The sequence below is a fragment of the Phacochoerus africanus genome, chromosome 9 (genome assembly GCF_016906955.1).
Source record: "Phacochoerus africanus isolate WHEZ1 chromosome 9, ROS_Pafr_v1, whole genome shotgun sequence".
Taxonomy (NCBI): Eukaryota; Metazoa; Chordata; class Mammalia; order Artiodactyla; family Suidae; genus Phacochoerus; species Phacochoerus africanus.
In genome coordinates, this window is record NC_062552.1 from 99,778,207 (window position 1) to 99,802,369 (window position 24,163).

The 24,163-nt window shown below is 39.2% G+C and overlaps 1 protein-coding gene across 3 annotated transcripts; it reads left to right on the forward strand.

The window, feature by feature from the left end:
• The first annotated feature begins 237 nt into the window (after positions 1 to 237).
• On the forward strand, positions 238 to 24,163 carry PTGR2 (prostaglandin reductase 2). 3 transcript variants are annotated; one of them, XM_047796455.1, is made up of 10 exons: positions 240 to 353; positions 5,662 to 5,745; positions 7,581 to 7,699; positions 13,270 to 13,461; positions 16,060 to 16,230; positions 17,295 to 17,504; positions 19,541 to 19,662; positions 20,750 to 20,837; positions 22,096 to 22,140; positions 23,710 to 24,163. In XM_047796455.1, exons 2-10 carry the CDS (start codon positions 5,709 to 5,711, stop codon positions 23,725 to 23,727), a joined length of 1,002 nt encoding a protein of 333 aa, XP_047652411.1. In that variant the 5' UTR covers positions 240 to 353; positions 5,662 to 5,708; the 3' UTR covers positions 23,728 to 24,163. The 3 variants fall into 3 exon arrangements, with proteins under 3 accessions (XP_047652412.1, XP_047652411.1, XP_047652409.1); XM_047796453.1 differs by having other exon boundaries at positions 241 to 353; positions 22,096 to 22,135; XM_047796456.1 differs by lacking the exon at positions 13,270 to 13,461 and having other exon boundaries at positions 238 to 353; positions 22,096 to 22,135.

Below are 24,163 nucleotides of genomic sequence, written 5' to 3' on the forward strand. Positions count from 1 at the left end.
TCTTTGGATCCAGGCAGTAAGGGGCGGCCACAGGGCACCAACTCTGGCTAACTTATTAATGCACTGCCCAGACACCAACCAGTTTTTAAAGCTCAGCACCTTCCTGGCCTCTCCCGAAAACGTGGAAGCCCAGTAACAAGCCTAAACTTCAAGAGCCCGCCCCTGGGATGGGAGGGGGTGTAGAACTGAGGGCTAGTTCCGAGCGCCTGCGTATTGCAGTCAGAGGGCGGAGGTCGCGCGGCGAGCCCCTCGCCAGCTTCGCAAATCTCGCGAGACTTCCTCCCACGAACCTCGGCTGTGAGCGAAGCCTAAGGGACTCCCTCTCCGAGGTGTTGGGGCTGCGGAACCCGAAGGTGGGTTGGTCCTTGGGGTGAGGGAGGGTCAAGAAATCAGGGTGATCTCCAGGCTTCCTCTGGAGCTGCTGGCAGCATTGGAATTATTACCTAGGTCACTAGGATAGGGAAATGCTCGGGAAGAAGCTGAGGCAGAGTTTTGTTTTGTTTTTGTAAAGAATTGTTGGTAGTAAGGACCCTCAAATGTAGACGTAATTGTGTCTAAGGTGCCTCTATGACGTTCACTTAACACATATTTAATGGGCATCTACCATGTGCCAGGCATAGGAGGTGAACATAAATCACTGAGCCAAGCAGGTCCTCTTGGTGCTTACTGTCTGGGGAAAGTCAGTTTGAAATTCTGGGCTGTAGACGTAGATTTTTAGTACTTTACATGTAAGTGGTTGGTAGTGGGAACCATAAAGGAAGGTGAGACAGGGAAGAGCTATCTATGCAGGAATCACCACATGCTAAACATGGAAAAGGAGGAGGAAACCAGAAGTCCCAAAGGTGAGGAGAGCCACCGTTCAGAAAAAGTGGAGAAAATTCAGAGATTTTGACTGGTGAATGGAATCATTTGTGGCAGAATAATTGAGCAAGATCAGGATAAAGTTTGTTGGTTTGTTCGTTTTCCCTATTTTTTAAAGGTCAGCACCTTGAGAAGTTCATGTTACTGCAGTGGTGTTTGTTGTGTCTTCATTACCAGTTGTGTTACCTCGGGCAAATTATTCATCCTCTCTGTGCCCCTTTTTTTCTCCTCTGTAAAATAGGAATAATGACAGTACCATCCTTATAGGGTTGTTGGGTGGAGGGGTTAAAGGAACCATGACTATTAAGTCTTTAGCCCAGTTCCTGGCACGTAGGAACATTCTGGAAGCAAGCTGAGAGAAGGAACTTTCCCAAGATCTCGGGAGATTAGAAGCAGGACTTGTGCTCCGCTCTTCCGGAGCTCGGTGCCCTTTCCCCTCTATTAGGCTGCAAGGTAGACAGTCGAATAATACACTCTTTGAGGGCACTAGAATTTTTCAGTTCATTGTTGCTCTTGTCTTATTTTGGAGTATTGGTTTCTACCAGTTAGGAACCTGCTTTATATCGTATCAGGCAAATGGTTTACTTGACGTCAGTCAGTTAGGACTTGAGGATTTTTTTTTACCCTACTTGGAATACATTTAACACCATCCTGCCTTCCTTTGAGATTTAGAACTGGTTTATCATATTTTAGATTTTAATTTTGTGACTCAGTTCTTTATGTTTTAATTGTGCTGTCCCTTGTGCTGTTGAGGGGTATTGTGCTATTGAGGGATACTGTGCGATTGTCCTACTTTAGTTGATTGTAGTGTTTGATGCTTGAAAACTTTCTAATGTAATACAGAGGGAGAAAACTTTGATAGTGTAATTTTCATACTGATCAGCAGTATTTGGACAGATAATTTAATGCAATAAAGCATACATTGAAAGTAATTAGAGAAAAGGGCAAATATGAAACTGCATTTGGAAAGATTCCTTTGATTGAAAATTAGCCATCAAGATGTCCTTAATCACCACTTAAGGTCAGTTATCTTTGGATCCAGTATCAAGTTGGAAAACTGTGCTTTTAACTCTTAGGTAATTTACACACAAATCAATTCAGTAAAAAATTTTCTTTAAAAAGTATATTTAGGCTAAAAGACATTATGGACTTCTTGCTGTGATGAAATAGGATGCACACAGCACCACCTTTAAAGATTCAGCCTGAAAAGTCTGAATCTGCATCTAATCAAATCTCTAGATTCAACCTAAAAAGTCTGAATCTGTATCTAATCAAGCCTCTAGATCTAACTACCAGTCAGGGATGGGAGGGGAGGTAGAAGAATGAAGTGAATAACACTATTAGGATGCGATCAAAGGACATGCTACAGAAAAAGGGATGAAGAAACGACTGTTTTTCAGCAATCAATGACGTGAAATGAGAAGGCAGGAGAGACTGAAAATATAGTCTGATTTTAATTTTAATGAGCTGTTAGATATCTTTGAGACAGTCAAGGAATTTGAGTGTGCACTAGGTATTAGATAATGTTGAGGAATTACCTAGACTATTAATTCTGTTAGGTTAATGGCATAGTGTTTATGTTTAAAACCATCTGTTATTAGAGATGCATAATTGTGGGATTTGGGGATGAAATAGGATGATGTCTGGGATGTGTTTTAAAGGGAAGCTTGAAAACACAGTCTTTAGCTGGGCAGTGTTGTGTCCAGAAGGAGAGAGTGGTTCTGAGGGCAGCTAGCCATTAACGCCATTAATGTCACAACCAGTGAGATTATAAATATATACATTATAAAAAGTATATAAATATGTACCTTATACAGTACAAATGTATACATTATACAAAGATGGGATTAATATCTATGTTCCTCATTCTTTTTTATGGAATACTGTTAACATCAGATGTTTAGTTCTTCTTCTTCTTCTTTTTTTTTTTGTCTTTTCTAGGGCCGCTCCTGCAGCATATGGAGGTTCCCAGGCTAGGGGTCCAAACAGAGCTGTAGCTGCCGGCATACACCAGAGCCACAGCAACGAGGGATCTGAGGGATTTGAGCCACGTCTGTGACCTACACCACAGCTCAAGGCAACGCCGGCTCCTTAACCCACTGAGCAAGGCCAGGGATCTAACCCCCAACCTCATGGTTCCTAGTTGGATTCGTTAACCACTGAGCCACGACGGGAATTCCCAGATGTTTAGTTCTTAATTAGAGGCAGAATTCCCATCCTCTAGGAAAGGGTATTGTAGCAAAGCTGGACATTTTTAATGTGACTGTGTATGTAAAAAAAACCCTGTTTGGAGGAGATTATGGGGCAGTAGTGGAAAGAGGACAAATGAGATCTGGGATGAGAAGATTTATGTTTCAGTCCCAACTCATCTGCTTAACTGCTGTGTGATCTTGGGTACAAACTCTACCTCAATTTCCTTTGTAAAATAAGGATATTTACTTATAAACTTTAAGAAACATCAGATTGTTGTCATATGTCTAAGTGTGCTGCTGTAGAAACTTAGAAATGATGCTAAAAGCTAAATATGTTATACTTGATGATAAACAACAAGGATATATTATATAGGAGAGGGAATTATAGCCACTATCTTATAATAACTCATAATGGACGATAAGCTATAAAAGTACTGAATCAGGAGTTCCTGTTGTGGCTCAGCGGGTTAAGAACTTGATAAAGTGTCCATGAGGATGCAGGTTTGATCCCTGGCGTTGCTCAGTGGGTTGAGGATCCAGTGTTGCCACAAGTTGTGGCGAAGTTCACAGATGCAGCTTGAGTCCTGCATTCCTGTGGTTGTGGTGTAGGCTGGCAACTGCAGCTCCAATTCCACCCCTAGCCCGGGAACTCCATATGCTGCAAGTGTGGCCATAAAAAGAAAAAAAAAAAACCCAAATCACTTTTCTATATACCTGAAACTAATGTAATAATGTAAATCAACTATAATAAAAAAATTAAAAATAAATATGCTGCAGTTGTAAAAAAAATGTCACTGATATAATTGTTTTCTTGGACTTCTCAATGTCTTTAGGTACTAAAGATGATGAAACAAAATATCTAATGAGAGAAGACAAGTAATAAATAAACATTAATTTTAAAAAGACTACTGTTTGCTTAGCATCTTAAAAATCAGGAGTTCCTGTCATGGTGCAGCAGAAATGAATCCAACCAGGAACCATGAGCTTGTGGGTTTGATCCCTGGCCTTGCTCAGTGGGTTAAGGATCTGGCATTGCCATGGGCTGTGGTGTAGGTTGAAGACACGGCTTGGATCCAGCGTTGTTGTGCCTCTGGCGTAGGCCAGCGGCTACAGCTGCAATTCGACCCCTAGCCTGGGAACCTCCATATGCCATGGTCGTGGCCCTAAAAACACCAAAAAACAAACAAACAAACAACTTAGACATACAGGATGGAAGTTTTTATGTAGTAGTTAAGAGATTGACTTTGGGATGTCAGCTTGGGTTTGTTTGTTTGTTTGTTTTGGCTGCACCTGCAGCATGTGGAAGTTGATTTGCACCACAGCTGTGGCAGTGCTGGATCCTTTACTCACTGTGCCACAGAGGATCTTCCCAGCTTGGGTTTGAATGCACCTCCATCACCTCAGGATAGTGCTTAAAGCCTTTAAGGTTCAGTTTCCTCACCTATAAAATGGGAATAGGGAGTTCCTGTTGTGGCTCAGCGGGTTTAAAAACCCCACCAGTATTTCTGAGGATGTGGGTTTTGATCCCTGGCGTCACTCATTGGGTTATGGATCTGACATTGCTGCAAGTTGGGGCATACGTCGCAGATGAAGCTTGGATATGGATCTGGTGTGGCTGTGGCTGTGTCGTAGGATGGCAGCTGCAGCTCCAATTCAGTTCCTAGCCCACGAACTTCCATATGCCACAGGTGCCACCCTAAAATTTTTTTTAAATAGGTAAATGTGGATAATTTGTAATAGGATTGAGATTAAATGAAATATGTATTAAATATTATTAAATACTAAATATTATTATATGCTAAATATGTAATCACATATGTATTTCATAGCACTCACAGTAGTGTGTGGCACAGAGTGACACTCACCAACTGTCAATTCTCATTTTTTGTGATGGATAAAGTAAGCAGGCCCAAGTCAAATAGTGCCCTCACTGGAACTATATTTTGCTGCTTTGCTTAGCTCAAATTGTAAACCCAGAATAAACTGATCCTTTTTTAGTTACTTGGCTTTTTTGGGGGGGCTGGGGTCTTTTTAGGACCACACCTAGACATATGGAGATTCCAAGGCTAGAGCTGTAGCTGCTGGCCTACGCTATAGCCACAGCAATGTGGGATCCAAGCCAAGTCTGCAACCTACACCACAGCTCTTGGCAATGCCAGATCCTTAACCCACTGAGCAAGGCCAGGGATCAAACCCTAGTCCTCATGGATACTAGTCGGACTCGTTTCCACTCTGCCACAGTGGGAACTCCAGCTAGTGTTTTCTTTTGCTGCTGGATTAACTGGCTGTTTCGTTTAATCAAGCCATAGAAGGAGCCTCAATTATGACAGAATGAAGATAAATGTGCTAGAGTTATGAGACCAAAAACATTTTGTCTTACTCAATCTTTAGTGAATTTGTTCCTTTTAGCCAAAAATTCTAATTAGATATAGTCTTTCTTCATATATTTGCCTTAGGAGGCAAACTCTGACAAGAGACTATATGTTTTTTTGACCCTAAATATGATTTTTTCTCACCTTATTTAGAAACACAAATGTACTTGTTTTAAAATTTTAAATTGTTGAATATTTCATAATTTTCTTGTGATTTAAAACTTGTCTGTTTATAGGAGTTATATTATACAAAGTCCTGTGAGACCATTGTACAAACAAGGTGATGATTGTACAAAGAGTGGTGCTGAATTCCCGACCTGGTATGTATTTATCTGTGATGAATAAACAGCTGTATTATTTGATAATTATTAATACAAATAGAGGAACAAAAAGTAATAATATGATGTTTATGTGGTAAATTAAGGTAGGAAGATATTAACACTAGTGGAGATATTAGAAGAAACTCTTTAAACAATATAATATTCATTTTTTTAAATGACAGCTTATCAAGGCCATTTGTTGAAAAATATTTTAAAATTATTATAAATTTTAGAAGGTTGTATTATAAATATATGTAGCTTGGAGTTCCCGTTGTGGCGCAGTGGTTAACGAATCCGACTAGGAACCATGACGTTGCGGGTTCGGTCCCTGCCCTTGCTCAGTGGGTTAACGATCCGGCGTTGCCGTGAGCTGTGGTGTAGGTTGCAGACGTGGCTCGGATCCCCTGTTGCTGTGGCTCTGGTGTAGGCCAGTGGCTACAGCTCCGATTCGACCCCTAGCCTGGGAACCTCCATATGCCGAGGGAGCCGCCCAAGAAATAGCAAAAAAAAAAAAAAGCCAAAAAAAAAATATATATATGTAGCTTCTGTTTTTTCTTTATAATGATTGATTCTTAAATTTGCTTTTCTGTTTTATGTGAAAAGGACTGACTTATTTTGTAACAGGTCATCAATTAATTATAGGTCATTAATTATAGGTCATTAATCTGTCATCTAACCTGAATCACAGAAACTTTGGTTTGGAAGTAAGCTGAGAGGTTTGGACCCATGCTGCTTTGGTTGTGGTGCTTACTTAGCATGTGGCCTGGGGAAGTTACTTAACCTTTTTCCAGTTTAGTAAAGTGAGCAGTTAGAAACATGACTCGGTGGTTAACAAACCCGACTAGTATCCATGAGGATGCAGGTTCAGTCCCTGGCCTCTCTCAGTGGGTTAAGGATCCAGCATTGCCCTGAGATGTGGTGTAGGTCGCAGATGCAGCTCAGATCCCAAATTGCTGTGACTATGGTGCAGGCTGGCAGCTACAGCTCCAATTCATCCCCTAGCCTTGGAACCTCCGTCTGTATGCCAAGGGTACAGCCCTAAAAAGACAAAAAGACACACACACACACACAAAAAAAGTCTACATTCCATTTTCACTTTAGAAATTGGATGATTCAATGAGTTGGAAGTTTTAATTATAGTTTCTGTTTTCATTTTAAAATGAGGAAGAGTAGTTTACCTGTTTGTTTTGGCTAATGTGGTATTTCTGCTACTTTGTAAATTTTAATTTTCATAGTTAAAAAAAAAGCTGGAGTTCTCTGGAGGCCTAGCAGGTTAAGTTTCCAGCATTATGACTGCTGTGGCTTGGGTCACTGCTGTGGCATGGGTTTGGTCCCTGGCCTGGGAACTTCCCTGTGCCTCAGGTGTGGCCAAAAGAAAAAAAGCTCACTGTGATTTTTTTTCCTTTTTGATATCCTTTTATAATAGATGAGGTGATTTACCTATAGTCTTTTTTTTTTTTTTTTTGCCACACCCATTTTATGTAGAAGTTCCTGAGCTAGGGATCAAACCCATGGCACAGCTTCTTTGACCTGAACCACAGTGGTGATAATGCTGGATCCTTAATCTGCTAGACCACCAGGGAACTCCTGTAATCATCTTAAAAAAGAAATTTTGACATTGACAACAATGAGTACTTCTCGGAGAAAATCAAGAGCAATTGAACCTATTTGAAGAATTTATGCTGAGTTACAGAGAAATCACAAAACAGTATAGATTTATTTATGCTTGTATTAAAAAGAGAGTGCTTTGAATGGTAGAATAACCTTTTAAAGACCGAGAAGTAATTTTATGGGAAAGTGATTTTTTGATTTTGTATTTTTGTCTAATATATTAGGAAAAAATGGTAATCCAGTGGCAGAGAATTTCCGAGTAGAAGAAGTAAACTTACCAGAGAATATCAATGAAGGACAAGTGCAAGTCAGAACTCTTTATCTTTCTGTGGATCCTTACATGGTAAGAATCAGGATGTTGTGACTTAGTGAAAATAATTTTATTTTCATATTTTTTATTTTCATAGTTCTTTCTGACTTTTGTGCAATCCTCATGATTAATAAAATATTTGAGCAGTTATATCTTGAAACCCATGAAGTACAGATTGCCTTTGTTTTTATTCACTAGTGGTTATTAAGAAATGTTATAGATGGAATATTTTTACAGTAGTAGTTCATATGGTTTGTCAGGTTCTTCCAGAATTCCAGATCACTTCCCAGTAGTAAGTAAAGCTTGAGATAGTAAATTAAGATTGGAAATCCTCTCAGATGGACCCAGTTTACAAGGCAGACTCTGTACAAGACCTTTGTTCCAGTTGGTCTCTTCTGAAAGGGACAGACTCACTGATGCTATTTCTGGATAAAGAAGATTTATTGAAAAGAAGCCATCTGTAGCTGAGAAGCCATCAGGCCCATGGACTTGGGCTCTGTTAGCAGGGATAGTTTTACTTCTTCCTTTCCTACGTGGATGCCTTTATTTCATTTTCTTGCCTATTACCGTGACTAGAACCTCCAGTACAATGTTATCTAGAAGTGGAAGGAGCGCACATCTTTGCTTGATCCTCATCTTAAGGGGAAAGCATTCAGTCTTTCACCATTAAGTGTGATGTTACCTGTGTGATTTTTCTTTTTTTTTTCCTTCTTTTCTTTTTTGGCCACCCCCGTGGCAAATGGATTTCCCGTGTCAGGGATCAGATCTGAGTGGTAGCTGTGACCTAAGCCACAGCTGCGGTAACACTGGATCCTTAACCCACTGTGCCAGGGCTTGGGATTGAACCTGTGTTCCAAAGATCCCAAGAGCCACAGCAGGAACTCCAATGTGTGATTTTTCTAGATGCCCCTTACCTAGGCTGAAGGGATCTCCTTCTGCTCCTGATTTGTTGAATTCTTCAATCATCAAGGAGTGTTGGATTTTTTATTGTGGTAAAATATATTATAAAATACATGATTTTAACCATTTTTAAGTGCACAATTAAGGACATTCACAATATTGTGTGGCCATTACTACTTTCCATTTACAGAACTTTTTTTTTATCATCTTAAACTCTGTGCCTATTAAACAATAAAGTACCCATTAACCCCTCCTTCAGAAGGGGTTTTGTCATATGCTTTTTCTGCTTCTATTCAGATGATTTGTGGTTTTTGTTTTTTAATCCATTGATATGATTTATTATATAAATTGACTTTCACGTTAAACCAATCTTTCATTCTTGGAATAAATCCCACTTGTTCCTGCTGTGTGACTCCTTTGATATATTGCTAGATTTGGTTTGCTGCTATTTGGTTGAGAATTTTTGCATCCATAAGGTCATAAGACCATATTCATTGTTTTCTTATAATGTGTTTGCATGGTTTTGGTAATATGGCCTCATAGAATGAGTTGGAAAATATTGTTTCCTCTTCTATTTTTGGAAGCGTCTGTGAAGAATTGGTATTAATTCTTCTTTAAAAGATTGGTAGAATTCACCAGTGGAGGCATTTATCTGGCCTGGACTTTTCTTTATGGAAAGTTTTTTTTTTTGTCATTTTGCTATTTCCTTGGGCCGCTCCTGCGGCATATGGAGGTTCCCAGGCTAGGGGTCGAATCGGAGCCGTAGCCGCCGGCCTACACCAGAGCCACAGCAACGCAGGATCTGAGCCGCATCTGCAACCTACACCACAGCTCACGGCAACGCCGGATCGTTAACCCACTGAGCAAGGGCAGGGACCGAACCCGCAACGTCATGGTTCCTAGTCGGATTCGTTAACCACTGCGCCACGACGGGAACTCCAAATTAGTAATTTTAAAACGATCCGGCGTTGCTGTGAGCTGTGGTGTAGGTTGCAGACGCGGCTCGGATTCTCAGTTGCTGTGGCTCTGGCGTAGGCTGGAGGCTACAGCTCCGATTCGACCCCTAGCCTGGGAACCTCCATATGCCGCGGGAGAGGCCCAAGAAATAGCAAAAAGACAAAAATAAATAAATAAAATAAAATTACTAATTTGATGTCTTTATTTGTTACAGGTCTATTAAGATTTTCTCTTGCTTCTTAATTCAGTTTTAGTAGTTTGCGTATTCCTAAGAATTTGTCAATTTCATCTAAGTTGTTAACTTATTGGCATATAGTTGTTGTTAGTCTTCTCTTAATTCGTTATTTCTGAAAGGTAGTTATAGTAATGTCCCTTCTTTCATTCTTTTTTTTTTTTTTTTTTGCTTTTTAGGGCCTCATATGCAGGTTCCCAGGCTAGGGGTCAAATCGGAGCTGTAAGTGCCAGACTACACCACAGCCACAGCAACGTGGGATCCAAGTCTCCTCTGCAACCTACACCACCACTCACGGCAACACCAGATCCTTAACCCACTGAGGGAGGCTAGGGATTGAACCTGCATCCTCTCGGATACTAGCTGGATTTGTTTCCACTGTGCTACAACGGGAACTCCCCTTCTTTCATTCTTGATTTTAGTAATTTAAGTCTTGTCTATTTTTTTCTTGGTCAGTTTAGCTAAAACTTTGTCAATTTTGTTAATCTTTCCAAAGGACCAACTTTTGATTTGTTTTAATTTTCTATTGCTTATTTCATTAATTTCTGCTCTTTCTTTATACTACTTTTGCAGTACAAAGTGAGTGTCTGTGAGTATTTATTAAAATAAAAAGAGAAAATCCGGAGGGCTTATTCAGTAAACTGTTGGATCAGTTGACTATATATTTTGGGAAAAAATTAATATCCTTGGCTCAACCCCTACACCAGAATAAATTCCAACAGATAATAAAAAGTTAAAGAAGGAGTTCCTGCTGTGGTATAGTGGATTAAGGATCCAGCATTGCTGCAGTTGTGGCACAGGGGACAGATGCAGCTTGAATTCGATCCATTACCTGAGAACTTCCATATGCTGGCAGGTGCGGCCAAAAATGGGGGGGGGATGAAAGTGTAAAGAATTTAAGGAAAAATATGGCTGAACAATTAAATGATGTTGGAGAATGAAAGGCATTCTAAGAATGACAGCAAACCCAGATAATATGAAAAAACATTATTGATAAATGTGACTGTTTTAAAAAATACTTTTTGTAAAGCAATGAAATGGTATGTACAAAGTCGAAAGATAAGTGGCAAACGTATTAAAACTTGCAATAAAAATAACAAGAAAAAAAGATAATGTCTGATCTGGAGAAAGCACCTAGATGTTAATCTGTGAAGAGTGGAAGTTGGGCAAAGAACATTACTGTCTTTGTGCATGTGCTTGCCTCTTGTTTTTGGTTTCTAGAGTGCCCTTGTAGAAGATAAGTAGAACCCTGGCTTCTGTCTTCTCAGGCTTCACTTACAGTGGAGACCCAACTGGCAGCACCACTTTCTACCAGGGACACTTGTAGCCTTGGAGGGCTCCTTTTCCCTCGGACCCACAACCGCAGTTCAAGCTCCGTTTTCCATTGAGACCAGTCACACTTGGTTTTGCGTACAGTGCAGTGCAACTTGATGACTTGATTCAAAATTCTTCCCAGGGGCAGCAAGAAGTTTTTCTCTATGAGCTAGGGAAATGAGGTGGTGATTGGTCTAAAACGTTCTAAGTAGGCAAATTTTCAAGTTGAAACAGGGGTAATACTGATTTCCCACAGACCTAAAGACGCTCCCCATTTCAGCCAAGGTAACCTCAGTCAAGCTATCACTCTGGCTTGTGCTGAGCAGATCATAGGAGAAGAGTAATTATCACAAATTCAGAAAAAAAAAAATGACGCTTAGAGTCAATTCTTGATGACCAGTGTGGATTTCTTACCAGTCATCAAGAATTGACTCTGTGTGTCATTCTATACCTCAGTGTTTAAAAACTTAGCACAGGGCATCTAACTATTATATGCCCTATTGAACATAATGTAAAGAATATCACTTAAGCCCAGGATAATAAATACAAGTAAATTAAGAGAATAAAATTAACCAAAATAAAGCCAAAGTTCAAGTTTAAAAGTTTTAAAAATCAAACAGAGGAGTTCTTGTCGTGGCTCTGCAGTAATGAACCCAGCTAGTATCCATGAGGATATGGGTTCGATCCCTGGCCTTGCTCAGTAGGTGGATCCTGTGTTGCCATGAGCTGTGGTATAGGTCACAGATGCAGCTCGGATCCCGTGTTGCTATGGCTCTGGTGTAGGCCAGCAGCTACAGCTCTGATTCCATCCCTAGCCTGGGGACCTCCATATGCGTCGGGTGCAGCCCTAAAGAGACCAAAAAAAAAAAAAAAAAATTGGGAGGGACTAAAAGCAGAAGTGTAGTGTATTAGTACAGAAGCTTCTGCCTCAATTCCCTGTGTGGTCTCTTCCCCTGGTGGACTGAATGAGACCATGTGGGGCACCTTAATCAAGGAGCCTTCCATCTTTTCCATCTCCTGGATCACACTGTAGGCTTGTACATCTTGACCTTCATGAGAGAGTCAAGAGTGAGCCACAGAGAGGAAGAGAGCCTTGCTTACCTCCCAGAGAAATCTTTAGCCCTAGTCCTATGGAAGGGTGTGGTGCTATTGTGACATTTTGTCTTTGCAGATTAAGGAGAACATCCACCTGAGGTTACGAGATTTGATGTAGTGCTTGTTCTGAAGTTGGGATGAACAGCTGTATAAAAATCATTTCATTTCTCTAGGGTTATTTCCATTAAGGAGGCGGAATTGCTTGGCTGAAGAAATGAGTAGTATTATGGTCTATATGTTGCTAGTTTGTTTTTTATTTAAGAAATTGACAGTTTTCAGAGTTCCTCCTGTGGCACAACGGGATTGGCAGTGTCTTGGGAGTGCTGGGATGCAGGTTTGACCCCTGGCAGGGTGCAGTGGGTTGAGGATCCAGCCTTGCCACAGCTGCAGCTTAGGTCACAACATCCTTAGCCTGGGAACTCCATATGCTGCGGTGTAGCCAGAAAAGGAAAAAAATGGAAAGTTTTATAATATTATCAACAACACAGACATATACCTATTTTGCTATGATCCATTGAAACCATTGACACAGTATCTTATATTAGTTTTGCTAGCATAATGTGTGTAATATTACATAAATTTCCTTAAACATTTTAACAGCTTTATTGAACTATGGCTCACATATCATACAATTCACACATTTTAAAGTGTACAATTCAGTGGTTTTTAGTCTGTTCACAAAGTTGTGGAGCTATCACCATAGTCTAATTTTATTTTATTATTATTTTTAATAGCCACACCCACAGCTATGAATCCAAGCCACAGCTGGATCTTTAACCCACTTTCCTGGGCTGGACATTGAATCTGTGCTGCCATAGAGACAACCCTGGGTCCTTAACCTGCTACACCACAGCAGGAACTCCCACATCTAATTTTAGAACATATTTAAATTCCTTTTTAATTTCACTTTTTTACTTGTTCGAGAGGGGATACACTTTTTTTTTTTTTCCCCAGAATAAAACTGAAAGGAAGAGAGAAGTTTTGTTTGGCTAATGCTGGACCTTACAATACTTTTTATATATTTTGTTTTAGTCAATGGATAAATTAGTAAACTGGTTCAGAATTATCAGACAGAATTATCCTAATCAGAGTTTTCTTTTTTTAGCGTTGTAGAATGAATGAAGACACTGGCTCTGATTATATAACACCCTGGCAGCTGTCTCAGGTGGTTGATGGTGGAGGTGTTGGGATTATAGAAGAAAGCAGACACACAAATTTTACTAAAGGTGATTTTGTGAGTTCTTTCTATTGGCCCTGGCAAACCAAGGTTATTCTGGATGGCAGTATCCTTGAAAAGGTGATGTATAATGTAAAATGGTTTCCTCTCCCCAGCACCCCACCATAATTCCTTCCTTGTGCATTTGGTGTTCAGTTTTGTTATCGGGGAAAATACAAAAGCATGTATTTTCTTTTAGAGAGCTGCCAAAATGTGGAAAACCTTTTTCTTCCACTCTTAGTTGTAACTATAAATGGTGGTTCTTAGATTGCCAGTGAATGGTGGTGTTTTTCATATTTCTAAAATTTTATATGTATTAAATAAAACCTGAGCTATAAGCATCAAAAAATGTTCTGTAGTAAGAACCAGAAGGCCCCTTATAGTTGTATGCTTTAAAATTTCCTGAGAAATTACCACTTGACTTAAGAAATTCGTTTGGTTTGTGCTTGGAATTCTATCTTGTGTCAGAAATCCTGAGTTCAGTTTCTACTCTTAGGTTGAACCATGTGAAATTACCAGAATTTGTTGTTTTGACCCATAAAAACTGGCTGCTTCATGTAATTTAACCTTATATATGTCATCAAGGAAGTTACCTTATATCTCTCAACCTCAGTTTCCTCATGGGCAAAATGAAAAAGTTGATACTCACAAGTGAATTAAAATTAAATGCTGTGGTGAATGTGATAAAGCTTTGTAAAAAGCTTTATAAAATTTTAGTACTTTTTATGATTACAAGTCCTTATAATCCGTTAAAGTGGCTGTTGAAATGTAAGTGATAATGTGGGAGACATTATAACAATCATTTGTCAACTTAGTGGTACTAGTAAAATATATTTAACTATGAATTTCTTAGCAGGAAGTGAAAAAGAAATATACAGCAGTTTCGAGTTTTCCTTGTTATTGCGCTATAGTAGGAAATTGAGCAGTTGGGAAGAGCTTAAAAATATTTGGGGAGTAGGTATTAGGAATGAGGAAAAAAATTCAGAAGAGAATAGAAAAATATTTGCTGAACACAAACTTATCTTACAGTGATTTTATACTGGCTTTACTGATAAAAAAAACTATTACCTATGGGTTATAGTTCCGGAGTGCACTGTACACCTTCCTGTGTACTATAGACTTTAGTGTCGCCATTACCTTTATCCACACACCAGATATAACTGATAGCCATTTGAAACTGCTCGTTACAAACTGCTCTTTTCTTTCTTTTTTTGCTCTTTAGGGCCGCATTTGCGGCACATGGAGGTTCCCAGGCTAGGGGTCCAATTGGAGCTACAGCTGCTGGCCTACACCACAACCACAGCAACGTCAGATCCGAGCCATGTTTGAGACCTACCACAGCTCACAGCAATGCCAGGTCCTTAACCTACTGAGCGAGGGCAGGGATCGAACCTGCAACCTCATGTTTCCTAGTTGGATTCATTTCTGCTGTACGATGATGGGCACTCCAAACTGCCATTTTCTTTCTTGGTGACAGTTTAACTAGAAATCAGATCAAGATGGTAAATCTTGTTACTTTTGGTAGTTCATTAAATTTTTACCAAAATTATTCTGTTCCTTTAAAATTATTATAAAGCCTTTATGTTAGATAGTTTATGTAATTTTTTTCTTCAATTATCTCTAATGTTATAGATCAGAAAACAGACACAAGAAATGTAAGAGAAGTATAAGTATTGATTGGGCCTCTTAAACATAAACATAATGCTAAAAAAGACCTCATTTTATTCTGTAATTACATTTAGAATTTGTATCACACATTCCTTACATTTCTCTGGAACCTTTTAAGTATCAGTAATCAGAACTGTTAGAGTTTGAGTTCGTGGTTATATAGAAGAAAGAAGTAATATTCATTTGTTTTGTGTGTGTTTGTGGGGGGATGTTTTTTTGTCTCTTTTGTTTTTTAGGGCTACACCTGCAGCATATGGAAGTCTGGGGGTGGAATCGGAGCTGCAGCTGCCGGCCAGTGCCACAACCACAGCAGCACCAGATCCGAGCTGCATCTTCCAACTTCACTGCAGCTCTCGGCAATGTCCAATCCTTAACCCACTGAGAAGGGCCAGGGATTGAATCCACATCCTTTTGGATACTGCGCTGGTTTGTATCTGCTGAGCCACAGTGAGAACTCCCATATTCATTTGTTTTTACTTGTATAAGTAAATTGTAGTATTTTAACAAGACTGGAGAATGATTTGCTGTTCTAGAAACCACATTGGTTATTATTCTGCTTCAGCTGGCATTACAAAATACCATAGACTGAAATTTATTATTACAACAGAAATTTATTTTCTCACAGTTCTGGAAGCTAGAAGTCTGAGATCAAGGTGCAAGAAAATGTGGCCTCTGGGGAAGCCTCTCTTGCTGGTTTGCAGATGGCTACCTTCTCACTGTGTTCTTACAAGGCATCTAGCCTTTCCTGTGTGCTCCTGTAGAGAAAGAGATCTCTGGTGCCCCTTCCTCTTTTAAGGACACAAGTTCTATCAGATTAGGGCCCACCTTTATGCTCTTGTTTAGCCTCAATTACCTCCATAAGGCCCTATCTCCAATTGTAGCTAAGGGTTAGGTCTTCAATATATAAACTTTGGGAGACACACTGTAGCCCTTAATAGATTGTCTCTACCCTGTTGACCTAAAAACAGAAATTTCTAGTATTATTTTTAAAAGGTTTATATTTTATTTTAGGTAGACCCACAACTTGTAGATGGACACCTTTCATACTTTCTTGGAGCTATAGGGATGCCTGGTTTGACTTCCTTGATTGGTATACAGGAAAAAGGTCATGTAACTGCTGGATCTAATCAGACAATGGTTGTTAGTGGGGCCGCTGGCGCTTGTGGATCCTTGGCTGGGCAGGTAAACTTTCTGAGAATTATTTGATTTTCTAAAAAAACTGATCATAACGAAATCTCTGGATATGTTTAACGAGTCATAATGAATCTCTGATATAATTTAAAATACAAATTGGACAAATTTATATTTTACAGAGTTTTGGTAGAAGTGTTATTTCATGTTTAGAGTCTCTTCATAACAATAAGAAAAATGTTATAGATTTTTATATACTGTTCTTTTTTTTTGTCTTTTGTCTTTTGTCCTTTTAGGGCCACACTCATGGCATATGGAGGTTCCCAGGCTAGGGGTCTAATCGGGGCTGCCGGCCTATACCACAGCCATAGCAACTTGAGATCCAAGCCGAGTCTGCGACCTACACTGCAGCTCACAGCAACGCCGGATCCTTAACCCACTGAGCAAAGCCAGGGATCAAACCCGAAACCTCATTGTTCCTAGTTGGATTCGTTTCTGCTGCGCCACGATGGGAACTCCTGTATTGTTCTTTTTTAACTAAAGATGACATGGTAAATGCTGGAGCATTGCTTTGATCAATATGAAGAAGAAAATCACAGAGTACCTGTCTGGGATTCTGTGAATTAAAAAACAAACTTATCTTAAAAAAAAACTTCAAATGAGAAAGTACTTATTATGTTCCAGAAATACAGTAAATATTATGATAGAGTTTTATAAAGTACATTATTTTATAAATAATAGCCTTTGTAGTGTGAAACCATTGAAACAAAATATTTTGTATTGGTAATGATTTTAGTTCCTCATAAGCCTGAAAAATATTGAATTGCAAGATAGAGATATTTTGGGTCTGACTTTCCTTTTATGAAATCAGCTTTAAATTGTGAACTAAGATTCAAACTAAGTCTAATTTTATTCATCTTAATTTTTTAAAGAATGACATTATATCTGCTCTCAGTTCTTTTGCTTTCAAATTACTTTTTGCCAAAAGCTTTATAATCTAACTTAAATTGTGATGAACACTTTCATATACTTGTATTATTGTGCATACTTTCTCATTTTTACATTTAAATTGTGACAGTAGAAAGTTGTTTAATTTTTAAAAATTTCCTCCCTAGATTGGCCATTTGATGGGCTGTTCCAAAGTGGTGGGAATTTGTGGAACACATGAGAAGTGCCTCCTTTTGACCTCAGAACTGGGCTTTGATGCTGCAATTAATTATAAAGAGGGGAATGTGGCAGAAAAACTCCATGAGTTATGCCCGGCTGGAGTGGATGTTTACTTTGACAATGTTGGCGGTGACATCAGTGATACAGTGATAAGTCAGGTGGTTTATTGACTTGTTTGTTATAAATTTGAGTACCACATTTAAAAATTTTTTATTTTTTTGGAGTTCCCATCGTGGCTCAGTGGTTAACGAATCTGACTAGGATCCATGAGGATGCAGGTTTGATCCCTGGCCTTGCTTAGAGGGTTAAGGATCCGGCGTGGCCATGAGCTATGGTGTAGGTCGCAGACGCGGCTCGGATCCGGCATTGCTGTGGCTGTGGTGTAGGCCAGCAGCTACAGCTCTAGTTCGATCCCTAGCCTGGGAACCTCCATGTACTGAGAGTGTGGCCCTAAAAAGACAAAAAGACCAAAAAAATTTTTTTAAATTTTCTATTAAAGTATAGTTGATTTATAATCTGTGCCAATTTCTGCTGAAAAGCAGATCTACTCAGTCATACATGCATTCCCTTTCTTATCTTCCCTCATGGTCTATCATGTCAGGTGGTAAGGGTACAAAGTGAAACACAAAGCTGTAAGACAAGAACAGTCAGAGAAACTGTTAAATTGTAACAATATAACTTGTATCTTTCCTGTTTCATCCTCCAGTTGGGGGGGGGGAAACTTGTGCTAAAAATAGAAACTATCCCTTTCCCTATATAACTAAGCTGCTCCCTAAGCTGCTGGGAGCCTGAGTTCTCTCTGCTCAGTGCCCATAGCCACCCTGTTGGTGGAGAAACCTGCTTGAGATCGCATTGCTCTCGTCTCTGCCTTCCAAGACTACATTTTATTTAATGTGATATCTTTACCTGATAACTAAGAGAGAAAAAATACTTTCTAAAATTGTAGCATTTATGGTGAAAAACAATGTGATGATCAATATTGTAATGAAGTGACACAGAAGAGGTTGCTGAATGTACTTCCATTTGTTTGCAGATTTGCACTATGAACATGAATTTCAGTTCTTTGCTATTTTCACCTGTAATTTATTTTTGTGAAAAATATGATTGTATTGTTCAAATGAAGTTCTAACCTCTAACTCCTAACCATCAACCAGTTCACAGCCATGACCCTCTGACTTGGGGTAGGGAAAAGATTTTCATAGATGGCAAATATTTACATATTTTAATTGACAGTGTCATAATTTATCAACATTAGCTATTAACACTGCATCATTTTTTACTATATGTAAAATTATTTGCAATTGAGGTTAAATTATGTATATATGTATATATGTATGTATGTATGTATGTATGTGGAAATTCCCAGGCCAGGGATAGAAGCAGTGCCACAGCAGTGACCTAAGCCGCTGTAGTGACAACACCAGATCCTAACCCACTATACCACAGGAAAACTCCAAGGTTGAATTATTTAAATCCAAAGAAATACTCTATCAGAGTTCCCTTGGTGGTCTCACAGTTCAGGGTCTGGTGTTATTGCTGTGGCCCCGGTTTGATCCCTGTCCTGGGAACTTCCACATGCTGTGGGCATGACCAAGAAAACAAAACCAAAAAAGAAAAAACAAAAAAACAAATACTCTACTACTAATAAAAGTAGCAATAGCAATGACAGTGACAACTAATGAAATTCTTTTGCTGATTACCAAACTCTTATTTACCTCTCTGCTCCTTTGGAATAGACTTATTTTCTAGCTAATTAAAACTCTAATTCATATTATGGGCTAGTCTTCAAAAAAAATTAATTTCACTAAAGGATTAAATACTATAGTCAAGGAGGTTTTAATTCAGGAGGCCATAAAATTAGTAAACAGGAGTTTCTGTCATGGCGCAGTGGAAATGAGTCTGACTAGGAACCATGAGGTTGCAGGTTAGATCCCTGGCCTCGCTCAGTGGGTTAAGGATCCGGCATTGCCATGGGCTGTGGTGTATGTCGCAGATGCGGCTTGGATCTGGCATTGCTGTGGCTCTGGTGTAGGCTGACAGCTGTAGCTTTGATTAGACCCCTAGCCTGGGAACCTCCATAAGTCGAGGGATGACCCTAAAATGCAAAAACAAAACAAACAAAAACTTTAAAAAAATTAGTAAACAAAGGAAAGGTGTATATCTTAGGGTATATTCATCAGTTTTCTCTCAACAGATGAATCAGAACAGCCACATCATCCTGTGTGGTCAGATTTCTCAATACAACAAAGATGTGCCTTATCCTCCTCCACTACCCCCTGCTATAGAAGCAATCCAGAAAGAAAGAAACATCACAAGGTATGTTCTACCTTTTCCCTTATTACCAGATTCAAGGGGCTTAAAGATCATGGATGTTAATGAAACATATTTTTCATATTTAATTTTTTCTTATTAACCAAAACTTGCAAATGTACATTTTAAGGTGGTTCAGTATTTAGGTTTCAGTGAACTAGTTCCCTGGAAGAAACTTTTTTTAAAAAAATGCATCTCTGGAGTTCCTGTGGTGGCGCAGTGGTTAATGAATCTGACTAAGAACCATGAGGTTGCGGGTTCAATCCCTGGCCTTGCTCAGTGGGTTAACGATCCAGCATTGCCGTGAGCTGTGGTATAGGTGGCAGACTCAGCTCGGATCCCCCGTTGCTGTGGCTCTGGCATAGGCTGGTGGCTACAGCTCTGATTTGACCCCTAGCCTGGGAACCTCCATATGCCATGGGAGTGGCCCAAGAAATTGCAAAAAAGACAAAAAAAAAAAAGTATCTCTTCTCTCTTTCTTGTGTTAGAAACTCAACTTAAATTGGCTTAGGTGCTAAGGAAATGTATTGGCTCATGTATCTGAGAAGTTTAATATTAGTACTGGCTTAGATTTGGCTGGATAAATATTTTGCATAGTGGTGTCACAACTCAATTTTTCTTTTCCCCTGGGCTGTGCTTTCTTATGGGTTGGCTTGGCTCCTTTATAGGCTCTCCTGTTGCTCTAGCAAGATGATGACTGTTACCTTTACACTTATATTTTACCAAGTTAGCAATCCACGTAACAAGAGAATGGCTCTCTCCATGCAATTTTATCTAGTCCCAAGGCTGATTCTTACTGGCTTAGGCTGGTTTGGCTTTAGTCACAGGAAAGTGGGGAAGGGATCTTACCTACCTAGGTTTGTAGATGCTGGTCGGACAAAACAATAGGTTTGTAGATGCTGGGCAGATAAAACCAGAGAAATCCACCATACTTACACTTGTTACTACACCTAAAACTATGTCTGAACAGACTCTGTGATTAAGAATCCTGACGTTTGAAAGATGAACATATATTAGAGTTTTGGAATGATTTTATTTGGTCTCTTACTCCCTTCCCAATCTCTGATCATTATCATTTTCTTCCCCACTACAGAGAAAGATTTCTGGTATTAAATTATAAGGACAAATTTGAGTCTGGTATTCTGCAGCTGAGTCAGTGGTTTAAAGAAGGAAAGCTAAAGGTAAAATTTGCTTCTCTTCTTTTTCCTCCTACTTGATATACTTTTGTGTTATTTGAATTTAGTATTAGTTTCATAATAAATAATTCTACCAAAGAAAAGTGTACTGAATATTATAAATTAACTTTACCTCCCTGGTGAGTATATCCTCCTGATTGAGAAGCCCTCTCATTATTCCCTTTATTTAAAACCTTATTAGTCTCTACTTTTCTTAGATCATAAGATTTTTGTTTTTCCAAATTGCAATAGTCATTAACAAATGTATATGGAATGCTATCACATATTAGAAGCTGCGCTTTTTAAAAAATCTTATAAGCACTTCCTGGTACCTCTCTACTACCATACAGCATTCCTGCCATGGACATTCTGGTAGAGCTCTTGGTTATGTTTGAAAGTCAGTTGGGTCCAGAGACCCTGACCCAGAATGTTCTTGAAACTTAGAAATGAGAGGGAAAATTGTATGTGTGTGTGTGCTTATATACTTTGTTTTCTAAAAAGAGGGTGTGTATACCATGTGATATTAACAACTGAAGAGTAGATAATGGGAAAAGAGGATTGTATTTTAAAAAATCAATTGATAGTCTTTTTTGGGCTGCCTACACAAAATGAATATTTTTAGACTAAGTGCTAATGGTATTGCTGCCTTTTGCAAAAATGAAAACTTTTTTTTTTTCCTTGTTCGGGCCGCACCTATGGCATATGGACATTCCCAGGCTAGGGGTTGAATCGGAGCTGCCGGCCATACCCACAGCAACCTGGGATCTGAGGCCCATCTGCGAACTATGCCACAGCTCAAGGCAATGCCAGATCCTTAACACACTGAGTGAGGATCGAACCTGCATCCTCAGGGATCGAACCTGCATCCTCATGGATGCTAGTCGGGTTCATAACCCACTGACCCACAATGGGAACTCCCCAAAATGAAAACTTTTTAAACAGAAACCCTGAATCCTGGAGTTCTTGTCGTGGCACAGTGGAAACAAATCCAACTAGGAACCGTGGGGTTGCGGGTTCGTTCCCTGGCCTCACTCAGTTGGTTAAGAATCTGGAGTTTCTGGGAGCTGTGGTGTAGGTCGCAGACTTGGCTCAGATACTGCGTTGCTGTGGCTGTGGTGTAGGCCGGCAGCTACAGCCCCGATTAGACCCCTAGCCTGGGAACCTCCATATGCCGCGGGTGTGGCCCTAAAAAGACAAAAGACAAAAAAAAGAAAAGAAACACTGAATTCTAAAGAATATAAAATATACCTATTTTGATTTACAGATAAAGGAGACTGTGATAAATGGATTGGAAAACATGGGAGGTAAGGTGAATGTCATTTTATTATATACATAAGTTCAACACAAATATTCGATTTTTTCCTTTAATTAGATTTTATTTTTTTTCCTTTTAAAGTCGTTTATTTCCTGAAAAACCTTAAATACCTTTTTTTCTTTTTACGGCCGTACCTGCGGCATATGGAAGTTCCCAGGCTAGGGGTTGAATTGGAGCTGCAGCTACCAACCTACACCACAGCCACAGTAACACCAGATACAAGCCACATCTATGACCTACACTGCAGCTTACAGCAACACCGGATCCTTAACCCACTGAGCGAGGCCAGAGATCAAACACGCATCCTCATGGTTACTGTGTTCGGCTCTGATAAGCTGTTGAGCCACTAGGGAACTCCCTAAGACCTTAAATATCTTAAACCCCATGAAAGTTGAACTTAATGGTATTTACGAGCTATTGTTTTCACATTCAGATCATAAAATAAATATTTCTTTGGTTTTTCTTATGAAAAAATGTAAGAATTGTGAAAGCCATTTAGCCTCGAGGTAGCTTTTTCAGACTGAATGGTATGGTTCTAAGCCATTTTAAGATTACATTAAGGAAATTTTCAAAATTTAGGCTTTTTAAAATATATTTGGTTATCATGTCTATTAAATAGAAACAAATTTCACTTACATAACAGATGTGTATTTACTTAGTAAAACTTTATGAGTAGATTTCTAATATTTTTAAATTATTTAAAAATTGTTTTTGCTGAGGAGTTCCTGGCGTGGCTCAGTGGTTAATGAACCCGACTAGGAACCATGAGGTTGCGGGTTCGATCCCTGCCCTTGCTCAGTGGGTTAAGGATCGGTATTGCAGTGAGCTGTGGTGTAGGTCACAGACTTGGCATGGATTCCGCATTGCTGTGGCTCTGGCATAGGCCGGTGGTTACAGGTCCGATTAGACCCCTAGGCTGGGAACCTCCATATGCCTCGGGTGTGGCCCAAGAAATTGCAAAAAGACAAAAAAAAAATTTGTTTTTGCTGATGTTTATACTCATACTTTTTTTTTTTTTTTTTTGGTCTTTTTGCCTTTTGAGGGCTGCTCCCTTGGCATATGGAGTTCCCAGGCTAGGGGTCTAATCGGAGCTGTAGCCACCAGCCTACTCCGGAGCCACAGCAATGCGGGACCCGAGCCGCGTCTGCGACCTACACCACAGCTCACGGCAACGTCAGATCCTTAAACCACTGAGCAAGGGCAGGGATCGAACCCGCAACCTCATGATTCCTAGTCGGATTCGTTAACCGCTGAGCCACCATGGGAACTCCTATACTCATACTTTTTTGCCTCTAGTCTTCAGACTCTGTAACAGTGAATATGGATATAGATACAAATTAAACATTTCTAGTTTAGGTAAAAACAAATCTTTAAAATGTTAATTGGGTTAATTTTTCCTGTAACTTTGCCAGTGTTTTACTTGAGGTTTCTTTTCATGACGCTTTCCTTCTATACTTAAAATTATTGAAGAAATTATTCTAATTAATAATGTTGCCTGACATAATGGTAAAGATGTATAATGACACTTATGTTTTCAGATAACCTAGTTTTTTTCCTTTCCAGCTGCATTCCAGTCCATGATGACAGGTGGTAACATCGGAAAACAGATAGTTTGCATCTCAAAAGAAACCTCTTTGTAATCTCCACAGATATCTTTGTAAAGGAAATAGATTTCCTTCCATTTTGCACAAAGAAGATTGTTCAAGATACATTAAAAAATCTTAAGAGTACAGATAACTTTTGATTTAAATGTGATCATAGGTGGTATTTTCTTAGTTGCACATCATAACTCTTTCCTGTATCCTCAATATTATATGTGTACTCTACATCCAGTTATTTATAATTGAATTCATTGTGACCTACTTTTTTTCTTTTGCTAAAACTAATATGATATTTCTATCATATTCTGAAATCACTAGAGATTTGGTATGTTTAATAGATCATATGAAATAGATTTTTTTAATTAATGGCTTTTATTTAAATAAAATGCTTGAGAAAGCACATAGTGAGCTGGAAA

What these genes read in the sequence shown, in the direction of transcription:
- PTGR2 (XM_047796453.1), top strand. Translation starts at nt 5,709, where the DNA reads ATGATTGTACAAAGAGTGGTGCTGAATTCCCGACCTG. An exon ending in TTTCTGTGGATCCTTACATG is followed by an intron (nt 7,700 to 13,269) that starts GTAAGAATCAGG and finishes TTCTTTTTTTAG; the next exon opens with CGTTGTAGAATGAATGAAGA. An exon ending in ATGGCAGTATCCTTGAAAAG is followed by an intron (nt 13,462 to 16,059) that starts GTGATGTATAAT and finishes ATTTTATTTTAG; the next exon opens with GTAGACCCACAACTTGTAGA.